The 14,047-nt window shown below is 54.8% G+C and overlaps 3 protein-coding genes across 3 annotated transcripts; 2 read left to right on the top strand and 1 right to left on the bottom strand.

The window, feature by feature from the left end:
• Window positions 1-189: 189 nt before the first annotated feature.
• On the top strand, window positions 190-1,661 carry IUM83_00189 (Methionine aminopeptidase, type II; the record flags this gene model as incomplete). Its single annotated transcript, XM_067923941.1, has 2 exons — window positions 190-732; window positions 831-1,661. 2 exons carry the CDS (start codon window positions 190-192, stop codon window positions 1,659-1,661), a joined length of 1,374 nt encoding a protein of 457 aa, XP_067789358.1.
• A 729-nt stretch (window positions 1,662-2,390) lies between these two features.
• Window positions 2,391-3,430, bottom strand: IUM83_00188 (uncharacterized protein; the record flags this gene model as incomplete). Its single annotated transcript, XM_067923940.1, has 3 exons — window positions 2,391-2,790; window positions 2,928-3,061; window positions 3,143-3,430. The coding sequence occupies 3 exons, from the start codon at window positions 3,428-3,430 to the stop codon at window positions 2,391-2,393; spliced, it is 822 nt and encodes a 273-aa protein (XP_067789359.1).
• A 1,148-nt stretch (window positions 3,431-4,578) lies between these two features.
• IUM83_00187 (uncharacterized protein) lies at window positions 4,579-5,421 on the top strand (the record flags this gene model as incomplete). Its single annotated transcript, XM_067923939.1, has 2 exons — window positions 4,579-5,305; window positions 5,387-5,421. 2 exons carry the CDS (start codon window positions 4,579-4,581, stop codon window positions 5,419-5,421), a joined length of 762 nt encoding a protein of 253 aa, XP_067789354.1.
• Window positions 5,422-14,047: the final 8,626 nt, after the last annotated feature.

The raw sequence follows: 14,047 nt of genomic DNA, 5'->3' as shown, positions 1-14,047 counted from the left end.
CCGTATCCGCCATGAACTTTATTAAAAAAGCGGCCACACTGTGTATCTTCCACATAAAAACACGCGGGTGTAACTCGGGTGGGTTACCCTGGGGTACGTGGGTGAAACCGTAACCAGTCGTTTTCGCGACCCAAGCACTGCATCCATCACTATCCAAGAGTCCGTCCAAGGCGCAAGCAGACGTAACCCATGGCGAAGCTGGAGGAGCAGGAGCAGGCGGCGGCGGCCCCGGAGGCACAGGAGGACGTGAAGATGGCGGACGCCGAGCACGGCGGCGAGGTGGCGCCCGCCGAGGGCGAGAGCGCCAAGAGCAAGAAGAAGAAGAAAAAGCACAAGAAGAAGAGCAAGAGCAAGGCCTCTGGCGCCTCCGCAGGCTCCAAGCCGCCGCCGTTCCGCGGCGTGGCGGGCTTCACGGACAGCTACGTGGGCGTGGGGCAGACGGAGCCGCCCTCGATCCCCATCGAGCAGCTCTTCCCGGACGGCAAGTTCCCCGAGGGCGAGATCCAGGCGCACCCGGGAGACTTCAACACGTTCCGCGCCACGAGCGAGGAGAAGCGCGCGCTGGACCGCGCGCAGGAGGACCTGTACCAGACGGTGCGCCACGCCGCCGAGGTGCACCGCCACGTGCGCAAGTTCGCGCAGAGCATCATGAAGCCCGGCGTCAAGCTCATCGACATGTGCACGCAGCTCGAGAACAAGAACCGCGAGCTCGTGGTCGAGGCCGGCTTCGCTGTACGTCGCTGAGCTATCCAGGACTGGACTGGTGCATACTGTTTTGGGGTTGCGTAGTGACAGTATTTGTTTTTTGTTGTTGTTGCTCATTTCGGCAGCGCGGCATCGGCTTCCCGACGGGCTGCTCGCTGAACCACGTGGCGGCGCACTACACGCCCAACTCGGGCGACGACACGGTGCTGTCGTACGGCGACGTGATGAAGGTGGACTTCGGCACGCACGTGAACGGCCGCATCATCGACAGTGCGTGGACCGTCGCGTTCGACCCCCAGTTCGACCCGCTGCTCGAGGCTGCCAAGGCTGCGACCAATGCGGGTATCGCCAGCGCCGGTATTGATGCGCGTCTCGGTGAGATCGGTGGCGACATCCAGGAGGTTATGGAGTCGTTCGAAGTGACTATTGACGGTAAGACGTACCCGGTCAAGTCCATCCGCAACCTGAACGGCCACTCCATTGGCCCCTACCAGATCCACGCCGGCAAGAGCGTCCCGATTGTCAAGACGGAGGACCAGACCAAGATGGAGGAGGGTGAAATTTTCGCTATTGAGACGTTTAACACCACCGGCCGCGGTTATGTCGTCGAGGACGGCGAGTGCTCGCACTACGCCAAAGCCTTCGACGCCCCCCACATACCCCTGCGTCTGCCGCGCGCCAAGAAGCTGCTCGGCCACATCACGCGCACGTTCGGCACACTGCCGTGGTGCCGCCGATGGATCGAGCGCGAGGACGGTGGTTCGGCCACGATTAACCCCAAGGGCGCCAAGCAGGAGAAGTACCTGATGGCTCTGAAGAACCTGGTAGACACGGGCATTGTCACGGCGTACCCGCCTCTGGTTGATGTGAAGGGCAGCTACACCGCACAGTACGAGCACACCATTATCCTGCGCCCCACGTGCAAGGAAGTTGTGTCTCGCGGCGACGACTACTAGATCTACCCCTAGCGTCTCTTACTACGGCGTGAAGACGTCGACGCAGGCGACTCCCCCCCCCCCCCCTCCCCCTGCAAGTCGTTCGTTTCTTCAGCTGGCGCTTACTTATCTTGGGCAACCAGGTTTTCGATTTCCTCAGAGTAGTATTCGTCGAACGTCGCTAAGTCATTGGTTAGCTTTGTATTTTCGTTTTCCACCGGTGCCGCTTTCTCATGCAACTTTTCAAGCTACAGGTTCTTTTGTGCTGCCTAGATCGAAAATGCAGCTCGATACAGTAGGTGTAACACAGCGGGCTGAAAACAGGCAAGTTGAGGCTTCAGCAAAGCTTTGGGCACTCATTGCTGCACCCAACTCGTGCACATGGGACGGGACAGGATGGAGTTACGACACCCAAGCAGCACCCATCCCACCCAGTTGTGACCGTTTGGCACCCATTCTGTGCCCACTACAACACCCAACTCGTGAGAGCCTGCGTAAAAGTTATACACTATACGCGTATATCCGTAAGGTTTAAAAGAGCCGGAGCGACATGGCATTGATAAGTGGCGGCAGCCAGAGTCCGAGGCAGGAGAAATGTTCTGCTGGGCAGGTTTTCTCCTTCGATTTCTAAAGCCCACATCAAACATATAACTCTACAAACATAATTCAATGCAACGATTTCAGTGACTTAGCTGCTGCTACTCCTACTTATTTCGTGCTAACAGCCTTTAGCTACTGCTACTTCTTTCTTCATTCATGCACATGCGCAAGTAGCGGTAGTTTGTAGACCGCGTCCAGAAACTTCCTCTCCGCTTGGGCTTGGTAGACCATTATCGACACAATGCACTCATCCACTTGCATGAAGGAGTCCACAAGCTCTTTCAGCTGCTTCCACGAAGATTCGAGACGGTTATTTGTGTTGTTGCCTTGGGTGCAAGCATTCTGCCTTTCAAACGCGCACCACATATGACGACAGTTATCCCAGTTTTTCACGAAGTACGCCTCAAACGGGTGCTTGCACTCATCACGCGTTCCACCAACTGTGCCCAACTCCGTCTGACGGGTGCCCAACTGGTCACCAACGATGCCCAACTCCGCCCGACTGATGCCGAACTCAATACCTCCAGACCAAGCCGACACAGCTGACACTCTACCAGTCCCGACATCGATAATATGGCGCATGTACTCGCGCAGTCGCAAGTACTGCCGCTCTGTCTTTGCGTACACCAGCAAGTTGATCAATCCGACCCTTGTCGCTTTCTCTTTCCTTGGCCTCGCGGCTTATACCTTCCTGCGTGGGTGCAGACGAATGTCTTCGAGTAGTGAACCCACTCCTCAGGCACAAGCAGCTTCGTGGACCCGGAATCTTGAATCTTCTTGTTTCGCGCCTCGACCTTGTTGTTTGTGCGAACACGGAAGCTCTGCATGAAGCAGTTGAATGAATAACAAGTTAGATTATGCGAAACCGTTGCAGTTGTCCTATTCAGAACAGCAAACGTTACCTGGTACGTCTCGGCTGAATATCCTTTTAGATACTCGTCCAACGCTCCCCAGGAAACAAACTCGGTCATCTCGGGGGACGGCGCCATCACAACTGGCCGCTTGTCGCTCTGCATTGTCTGGAGACGGTCGAAATCATCCGAACGACGCTGCTTGGACGTGGAGCTGCCGGTACCCGACGACTCCGCCGACACTTCAACCCACTCCTCGTCGCTGTCCACAACTACTTCCCTGTCAGTCGCCCACCCGTGGCGCGGCAGTCGCACCACCGCTTTGACGCGCGGCGCCATGGCTTCCTGGCTGCTGGTAATTTCCCCCGCTTTAAAAATGAGTGGTGGGAGTACCGCTACATATACGCTATGCGACGTATACCCGCAGGACGGATACGGTTTCCAAGGGTTAGGGAAAACTGGGGTCCTGTCCCATGTGCACGAGTTGGGTGCAGCACTCACTCTCAAAGCTTTGTACCAAAACCGCGGCGTCGATCGTCAAAGAACAAACCAGTGCTCTTGAGCTCCAGCTTCTCAAAAGAATGATCCAAGGTGGAGCCAGGGTGCGGCCTCAAGTGCTCAAGCTGGAGCTGCACGCAATGGTAGTGTACTCCCTAACGCTAATAGTTGCTACTACATGTATATTAATTATAGTTATTATACTTCAAATAGTACCTAACGGATTTCACCGAATAGTACCCGGGTCACTATTTACTTTTGGCCACAAAAAGCAATCACATTTGGGAGGTGGGGCTTCTAATCTGTGTAGGGTTACTTAAGATGCCGTAATGAGAAGCACTCATAGAGAAATAATTCCAAGTCGTCAAAGAATACTTTTCCAGATTCACTCCATAACAAGGTTACATTTTTTTCGGTTCGTCTGCGGGTCGGGTCGGGCTCTGGGTCTGGGGTTTTGAGAAGTTGCGTGCAGCTGATTTGAAAATTACGACCCAGGCCCCTGAACTCGACCAACCCTAGACATCCTTCGCCATGCACACAAAACGTGCCGATAGGAGGGGTGTCACTATACAATATCCCCCAGCTACGCGCTCCGTGCGATCCCCAAAACCCTAAAGACTCGCTGCGCTCGCTCCGCCAGAACCCTAAGCCCGCTGGTGGCTCGCACGCGTCGCCTCCGCTTGCTAGGGGAGACCATTGCTGGTCTTGGATTTGCAGCCGCGTGCTCCGCACACGAACTGTCAAACCGCAGGCGGGGCTCACTGCGCTCGCTTCGTGCCATCCATCCCCAGGTTCCGACCAATCAGCAAACGGGGCAAATAATCTACGGCAAAGCTCGCGTCCAGGTATTGAGTAGCAGGTATTTGACAGTCCTTGAAACAGGTATTAGCCAGGTATGTAAATTGAAATAAATTTCCGAATTTTATTTTTTTCTTACCACCCTCCAGCCACTCATTCACTCAAATCGGCGGGAGCGGCACGTGGCAACAATGGCACGCACCCACAAGACGGCGCTGATCAAGCAGCGCATGGCTGATGAAGCTAGAGAGGAGCAGGAAGCCAGGGAAGCAGAGGAAGCACGCAGAGAGAGCATAAGGGCGGCACGGACGAGGTCGGAGAAGGCACAAGCGATGGCGAAGGCTGCTGAAGAGCGGAATGCTGGTGGACCACATGTGCCGCGGTCTAGTAGCACTAGCAATGCCAGCGAAGATGAAGGGATGCAAGACGAAGATGAAGGGATGCAAGACGAAGATGGGAGTGCTGAGGCTGACGAGGAGGAACGAGGTGAGGACGACGAGGAGGAACGAGCGGAGGATGACGAGGAGGATCGCAATGATGATGAATCTGATGTGGAGGAAAGGTCAGACGAAGCAAAAGCTGCAGCAGCAATCACATTCCGTATTAAGAAGAAGCGCACGCTGAGTGATGTCGAAGACGAAGTCACAGTGACAGCTCCTGCATTAGGTGCAGAACAACGCAGCTGGCCTCTTTTCGAGGATGCCCTCAAAGATTACATGAAGAACACCAGCCAGGTTCTCGTCGTCAAGGAGAATATTAACGTCAAAAGACGCAACAATGCACTGCGTGCGCAACAGCAGTACCGAGGCAAGTCAGACGACGAGATTCCTCTCATTCCAGCTGAGATGAAGTTATACCAGCGCAAATACATATGCACCCATGGGTGGGGCAAGCGCGAGCGATCTACCACCGGTAAACGTAAGGTTCACAAGTTACGACGGGCAGATTTCCCCTTTCAGTTTCTGGCTGTAGTGGGTCTAACTTGACTCACTACTTTAGCTTACACGTTGCGCAACGTGTATGAGGAAGCGTAAGTACTTAGTAATTACTTAGGTTAATTATATTTGAATACACAAATATAAGTTAAAATAAGACAGGATTCCAAGTGACTTAGATTAGGTAAAATGAGAACTGTATTGTTTGTAAATTGATCTTCCTCTAAAATCTGCTAAATCTGTTTATCATCTATGAAAGGGGCTGGCAGCGGCTGGCTGTCAGAGCCCTGCTAATATGCATGTCTCTGATTGGTAGAAAGATGCTGCTTTCTACCAATAGGATCTTTTTGGGTATGTGTGGACCACTCACTGTGGTGGCCCACTTCAATGTATCCATTGGTGTGTCTTACACCAATGTGAGGAAGTATCCAAAACTTTTAATAGATAACCTATCTGTTAAATTCACAAGTGGCTTGCAGCCACTTGTACGTGCAACCCCGTTACACCATCCCCCCCTTAAGGTTAGACGCGCGGGGTCTCCGCACGTCAATCTTCGGAATTGACCATTCGTCAATTCTCCGCGTTTGAGAGAAATCCGCGCTCATTCAACGATGAGCGCGCCACAGAAAAAGACCTCGAAGTCGGTGGGGAGTCATCTCTCCATCGACGACTACTTCGAACGACAGAAGGCGAAGTATGGCGACGTCGTCGACTTCGACGACGACGATGAAGATATGGAGGGCGAGGAGGACTCGCCCTCTAAGCGCAAACTCAGTGTCGAGCGAATCGCTCGACCCTCATGCCAAGAACATTCGCCCACGTGAAGGGGATGAATCGGACGCTTCGAGTTCGAGCGTTCGCGTACTGAGAGCGATACCCCACTCGCTTCCGCTGGGGCTCAGTACTCCGCGCACTGCTGCTACAGCGCGTGATGTCAAAGCTCAAGGTTTCTCGCGCGCTGCGCCTGCAGCGCGCGACCCGTGGATGCCATCCGCGTCCGAGATTGCGGACCGCTATAGAACTCGGTACCTCCGAATGAGGTACCGCTGTGTATGCAGCGCCATCAAAGATGACGCTGTGGTTGCCGAGCTGCACTTTGATGCGGAAACGCATCAAAGGCGCGATTACTACATCGGACTCTTTCATGAGCTCCGACGGTTTCAAAGCAAGAAGACATCTTTCTCGCAGCAAAGTGCCCGAGTGGCAGGCACTTTGTCAAGTTGGAACGCCTTTGTTGATAACTTCAACAAGAGGCCGAGTGCTTACCGTGATCGGATTAAGCAGCGTGATCGCTTCGAGACGTACTCGAAGCGTGGAAAGCTGGAGCAACTTCATGTTGCTGTTGAGGAGGCAAATGTGCCGTGCGCTGTGCCCGAGGGCTTTCAGTGCACGAAGTGTTTCCCAGGCGCGGTCCGCTTGAGCGACCGCGACCTGAACGGGTACACGTCGTTCCGTGAGCCCGAGAGTCTCAAAGAGCTCCGTGCTAAGTTCTTAGCACGTGAGGGTTCGGGCGCTAGCGATGATCTCAGCGCTCGCACTACTTCCGCTGCGCCAGCGCGTACTGTTCCTCGTACGCCCTCACCATTTCCGGAACGTCCTCCATCAAGACGTTCCGCGGCTCCCATGTATCTCGATGGGGAGGAAATCCTCTCCAACGAATACGAAAACGAGCCCCTTGAGGGTTCGTTTTCGGGATACTATGGTCAACAATCCGCTCAACAATCCAGCGGGTTGAGCCGCGGGCGTCACAGATCGGCGGTGGCGGGGTGGGAACACGCCCGGGTATGATCAGCCCCGGGCTGATCAGTATGCGCCTCTCCACGACCGGGTGACCGCCGTGGAGCGTCTGCAGGGCGCTGAGTTCGCTGCCCTGAAACAGGAGCTGGCGAACCAGAAGGCCCAAGTCGCGGCGGTCTCGCAGACCGCGAATATCCAGGTCGAGTTGGGGACCCAGATGAAGGGGTTACTCCAGCGCGTCCGCGCGCTGGAGGAGAGACTGCTCGTCGCCGAGGCCAAGTCCTCCGCTTCTGCCTCGGCTCCTGCCGAGGCTTCGGGTCAGCCGAGCTAGATGGCTCGTGCTGCAGGTATGGCTTCAGCCGTCCGACGTAAAAGGTCGGATGGAGGCGCATGCTAGACGGTATGTCTAGTGTGTATGCGTTGCCGTGCCGTGCCAACACAGTGAACGGCCCGATGAAGCGCGGAGCAAGCTTGCTTGCTCCGAAATCCGAAACTGCATGTCTAGGCAGGTTTTGTGTAGCTAACAAAACTAATGAACCAACTTTAAATTCATTTGTGTTGCTTCTGCCGGCATTGTCTGCGTTCAGCTTCTGTTGATCAACAGAAGCTGCTATTGTGTCTTGGACAAACCGAATTACGGCTTGTCTTTTGGTGATGAAACTGATTGCATCCGAGCTGAAGTCATTCAGCTCGCTCTCCGCTAGAGGCCCGGCCTCTGCGTGGTTTCTTGCGGTGTCTGCGCCCTGCGCAGACCCGTGGTTGTTGTCCTTGTTAGGAGGGAGTTGCGCCCTGCGCAGACTCATGTGGTTTGTTCATCGTTGCAGCTGACACTGTGCAAGTGTCAGCGGTTTTCTGCGGCTGCTGTATTGCAGTCGTAGATCCTCCCCCACTTAAAGTGGGAGCCATCACTCCGAGTAAACTCGGTAGACGTGGATGCCGCATGGCATTCACGTAGAACGGTGTATGTCCGGTCGAGGCATGCACTGAGTTATTGATGGCAAACTCTGCCATCGATAAGCACTCGCTCCAGTATTGGAACGAGTGAGCGTAGCTCTTCAACATATCGACGAGCACGCGATTCACGCGCTCGGTTTGACCGTCCGTCTGCGGATGATCCGCAGTCGACATTGAAAGCTGGCTCCCAAGAAGTGTAAACACTTCTTGCCACAGGTGCGTTGTGAAACGCGGGTCTCTGTCCGACACGATGTCGGACGGCATGACATGGTGTTTGAACACCATGTTGACAAACAGACGGGCCGTCTGCTTCGCGGTCACCTCTGCCGGCACTGCAGCAAGATGTACCATCTTGCTGAAGCGGTCGACGAAGACCACAACACCGGTATTCCCTCCGCTATCCGGGGGAAGACCAAAGATGAAGTCCAAAGACATGGACTTCCAACACTCCGACGGAGTCAGTAGTGATTGTAACGGAGCCTGTGCGAATGGCGCAGGCTTTACGCGTTGGCATACCTCGCAAGCACGGATGTACTTGCGCACCCACTTATACTGGTGGTGCCAGTAGAAGTCGCGCGTGAGAAGGACGTATGTCTTCTCACGTCCGAGATGTCCCGCAGTTGGGGCATCGTGATACTCGTACATGATCCTGAGTCGCAGGTCATGGTCATTTGGCACGACAACGCGATCCGCGTTGTCGTCGACTACATTGTAAAGCAGTAGTCCGTCGTGTACACGAAAGCGGTGTGCACGCGCTCGAAGGTGCTTGGGCAGCTTCTGACGGGACTTGTCAGAAGGTGCTGTGCCATAGGCCAGCAAGAGCTTCGTGTCCGCGTCGTGCGCGTACGCGGCCTTCACATCATCCAACAGAGACGATGTGGGTTTGCTCGATCGCATGACGTCAATGGCATTGACGTCAGCAGCTTCTGCGTAGTCCGGCCGACGTGATAACGCGTCGGCCACTACATTCAATCTTCCGGGTTTGTATTCGACCCGGAAGTTATACTCCGCAAAGAATGAGAGCCATCTCGCCATTCTTTGTGATATGTGTGGCGACTTCACTGCGGTACGCAGTGAAGCATGATCGGTGTAGACCACAAATGGTCTACTTCCAAGCAAATACACTCGGAACTTTGCGAGTGCGTACTTCATGGCAAGGAGTTCCTTGTCATGCACCGGATAGTTGCGCTCAGCTGGCTTCAGCTGACGCGATTGGTAGTAGACGACACGATCACGGCCCTCGTGATCGTGCTGCATTAACGCGCATCCGATCGCGAAGTCGGATGCGTCACACACTACGTGAAATGGGCGATCTTGGTCAACCACTGCCAAGATCGGTGCCTCGGTCAAGCCCCGCTTGACTGCATCGAATGCCTTTTGGCAATCGCTTGTCCAATTCCACACAGCTTCCTTCTTAAGAAGCTGTGACAGCGGGCGGATCTTGCCCGCGTAATCCTCCACGGACTTGCACAAGTACGTGGCCAAGCCAAGGAACTGCCTCAGCTCCTTGACACTTGAAGGCGTTGGCCATTCATTTATCACTCTGACCTTTTCCGGGTCAGGGCGAACGCCATTCTTTCCGACGAGACACCCGAGGACGGGTATCTCGCTTGCCCCGAAGATACACTTCTTCAGGTTCGCGTAGAGCTTATGCTTTCGCATAAGCTCAAGTAGCTGCCGGAGATGCACCCTGTGCATCTCTACGTCGGTCTTCCCGTCCACAGCCCGGCTGTGGATGAATACATCGTCGAAGTAGCTCGGTGCGAAGTCGCGCACCGAGCGCAACAAGTGCGTCACGCACCTGTTGAAAGTCGCAGGGGCGTTCTTAAGCCCCTGTGGCATTACTAGCCATTCCCAGAGCATGCCGCTTGGCGTGCTCACTGCCGTGAGAGGGATATCGCTCTCACGCATTAGGATTTGATAAAATCCATCTCGCAAATCGAGAGCACTGTACATGGTGCTCTCGGCCATCGAATCGATGATAACATCTTTTCGCGGTATCGGCGTCTGCGCCGGTACCGTCGCATCGTTCAGCTTGTTGTAAGCATGAACGATACGCCATCCGCCCTGTGGCTTTTCGACACAGAACGTCGGAGCACTGCGCGGGGACTTCGATTCCCGCACTTGTCCTGCTTTGCGACGACTTTCAAAGAAGTCGTCGATCGCCTTGACATGCTCTCGCGGCAGTGGCCACTGCCGCGTAACACAGTACTTCGTGCCCGGCACGAGATCAATCTCGTGCTGAATGCCCTTATCCTGCGGAAGCTCCGCAGGAATCTCTTCCGGGAGTACGTCTTTGTACTCCCTCAACAATTCGTAATAGGGACTCGACTTTAACGAGTCCCAACCTTGTTCCTCGAAGCGCTCTCGCTTCGTCTTCGCACTGAGAGTGTCTTCACTCTCAGTGGTACTTCCCATGAAGAGCTGCCTCAGCTCTTCGCTCTCGCTCTCCATTCTTTCGCTGTCCGAAAGAACGCAGACTTGCTCGATGCGTCCATCGTGCAAGTCGCGCGTGAAGCGCTTCCAGCTCATGGCTGGAAGCGAAGTCAACTCCGACGCCATCGTCGGAGGACTAGCGAGTCCCATTTCGCGATACTGGAATCCAGTATCGGTGCGCGTCAAGACGCTTAGCGTCTTGACATTCGGCGTCACCGCCTCAGTCTGCCCAGCAGACTGTTCTTGTTGCGTCTCGGTCCCGGACCGAGACTTGCGCAGCGTTTTCCGCTTGCGCCGTCTTCTTGTTGTGCGGAGCCCGGCTCCGCACAGTTGTTCTTCTGGTCCAGGCCCGGCCGTGGACAGACAGTAGTTCGCCGGCGGACCCTGTCCGCGGGCGCGCGGTATCAAGCCCGGCTTGATCGTATGGCGCTTCGTCGTGCAGCCCGGCTGCACGACAGCATGTAATTGCGTCAGTGCGGTACGTTTGCAACCGTCCGCACTGTTTGCAGCGTCAACTCCCGGAGTTGACACGCCTTCGTCACCTCGACGCCATTCATTGGTGGAGCCCCTCATGACCGAGGGTGCGTCTACTCCCGGAGTCGACGGTCGTCGTCGACCTGACCTCTTCGGGTCAGGGACTGTCCCATGCGCACTTGAACGCGAGTGTTGGTTCCCGGAACCGACACATCTTTTCTTCCGACGTCGGCAGCATTGCCGACGTGGATTCCTCTTGTGCGCATCCTCGCGCACCCCTTGGGCACTCCGGGACAGCGGCATTAAGCGCTGTCTCGACTGGCGAGTCGCGCGCACCTGCTGGTGCGTGCGCTGCGGTAACAGGGCCATCGCTCTCTGTTCCGCTGTCGAGTCCGAAGCGCACGAGCGTGCGCTTCTTCCAGTCTATCACCGGATCATGCCGTGCAAACCACGGCATGCCCATTACAACGTCGAACTTATCGTCCAGGTCCAGGACGATAAAGTGTTCGACAAACACTCGTTGTTTGTACGAGAAGCGCACGTTCACGACGCGCTTCTCGGTCTTCACGATGGTACCAGTTGCCAGTCGTACCTCCAGAAGACTTCGAGGTACATTTACCTCCTCGAAGTCAAGTCTCGACAGGCTTCGTAGTCGAACAAAGTTGTTCGACGCGCCTGAGTCTACCAAAGATCGAAGAGAGTCGCTCGCTCTCTTCGACGTTACCTTCAAGATGACCAGGTTCGGCCTGTCATCTTGCTTCTTGCAGCGAGATCTGATCTCACTGGGGGCTGCAGTCGTCAGTGTCGCGTGCCCGATGTCGGCACGCGCGACTGCATTACCAGTAGGGCGCCCCGCGCCTACTGGATGTTCGCGTTTTTTGTTGGTCCGCGGCGATGCCTAGCATCGCCACGACGGCCACCTCCAGGGGGCATGGGAGCTGTACACTCCCGTGCAAAGTGACCGATCCTTTCGCAACGGAAGCATCGCACGTTACCTCCCTGCTGCTGGTAACCAGCAGTTGTTGCGTTCGAGAGGCCCATTGGTTCCGGACCTCCTGTCCTCGCTACCGGGCGTGGTTGCGGCCTCGGCACGTTCACATGCAGTTTAGCCTGCCGCAGGCTAAACTCTTCTTGCATGGCAAGAGTAATCGCAGCTTCGAGAGTACTCGGGTACTCTCGGAAGAGATAGGTCTTCACAGGCCCATCTCTAAGCCCTTCATGAACGTGACGACCTTGGTCGCCTCGTCAATCAGGTTAGTCACGATATTTGATACCAAATATCGTGCGCGCTGCGCGTAAGCATGGACGTCATGCTTACCCTGCTGAAGGACGAGGAACTCCGCCCTCGACCGGAACTCGTTTTGCGGGGGCTCAAACGCTTGTTTGAGCTCCTCTTTGAACACTTCGTACGTGCTGAAGCACGTAGGATCGGAGAGTCGGCGTCCATACGCCCAACTCCTTGCGCGTCCGCCAAGGCAGGACATGGCGAATGCGACCTTCGACAGCGGGTCGACGATGCGTCGAGCCGCTATGGCTGTGTCGAGCTCGACAAGCCATCGGAGGAGAGGCTCGCCCTCTCTTCCCACGTAATTGCTTACGCTCAACTTTAATGGTTGAGCACGCGGTGTCGTCCCTGACGACGCCGTCACTGAGGAAGCAGCATCACGCTGCTCCTTCATGATGAATCCTAGAGCAACACCATGTTGCTCTGTCGGCGATAGCGTACGCAACATCGTAGCTATCGCCGCTTCTCCAATGACTGTTGACAGTCGTTGGAGGGCTTCCCACTCTGGGTCAGACAGGTGGGGGCCGTCTGCGCGTGCAACATGCGTTGCAGGCGTGTTATTTCCATGGGCACCTCCGTGCTCATGGGGTTCTCGGCTCCGCGTTCGTACACCTCGTACGAACGTCACGTAGTCGGTCGTTGGACGGACTACAAAGTGCTACCAGGTGTAGTGGGCCTACTTTGGCTCACTACTTTAGCTTACACGTCGCGCTACGTGTATGAGGAAGCGAAGGAGTTTATTAATAATTTAAATTAATTATACTTGAGTCCACAAGTATAATATAAATCAAATAAAACACCAAGTAGCTAGTTTAAGGTAAAATGAGAACTGTTTTGTTTTGTGAATTGATCTTCCTTCTAAAATCTGCTAAAACTATTTATCATCTATGAAAGGGGTTGACAGCGGCTGGCTGTCAGAGCCCCGCCAATATGCATGTTCTAATTGGTAGAAAGATGCTGCTTTCTACCAATAGGATCTTGGGTATGTGTGGACCACTAATTGTGGTGGCCCACTTCAATGTATCCATTGGTGTGACTTACACCAATGTGAGGAAGTATCCAAAACGTTTAACAGATAACCCATTCACACCAAGTGGCTTGCAGCCACTTGTACGTGTAACTCCGTTATACCCGGTTGATTGCCGACTTTTGTGGACATTTTGATCACAGCCCGGTTGCACAGATTCTGTTCAGGGAGCATCAAGCTCGGCTTGATCGCATAAAGAAACGTAGAGCCCCAGTTGCACGACAGCATACAGGCAGAATCGTCCGGTACCAGCTTGGTAGCGTTCAATTTCGGAGCTGACGTTAACACCTCGACGCCACAGCGGAGTTCCTCGATGCAGCCAGCTGTACTGATTAAGTCGAATCGTCTCATTATCGCTGGTTCCAGCATGAATCAACAATATTCACGGCGTTCAGAGCGCCCCGCTTAATTCTGGATAAAGAATGAAGCGCCGTTCGATCCAGATGCGGCGCCTGCTGGTGTGGCGCGTTGCAATATTTCAGCCCGCTATCGTGACGATAACGAGCGGCAGCTTCTTCCAGTTCATCGTCGGATTATGCCAGCAAGCCACTGCTTCAATCGTCGACTTGTCCAGTCCAGGACGATGCGTTCGACAAACACCCGCCAGCTTCTGTGGCGAGAGCGACAAACACACGCGCCTTCGTCTTCACGATAGCATCGCCGTTCAAAGTCGTGTTCAGAGATTTCGAGGTATCTGCCCTTCGAAGTCGCGCCGAGTTCCGGTAGTCGAACAGTTAATTGACGCGCCTGAATTCGGTTAAAGTTTGTCACTGCTCTTCGAGTAAACTTCAGTTTGCCCGTCATCTTAGCTA

This window comes from Phytophthora cinnamomi (assembly GCF_018691715.1).
Source record: "Phytophthora cinnamomi strain GKB4 chromosome Unknown Contig53, whole genome shotgun sequence".
Taxonomy (NCBI): domain Eukaryota; phylum Oomycota; class Peronosporomycetes; order Peronosporales; family Peronosporaceae; genus Phytophthora; species Phytophthora cinnamomi.
The sequence above is the reverse complement of the archived record's forward strand: the minus strand, read 5'-3'. Positions and strand labels throughout refer to the sequence as shown.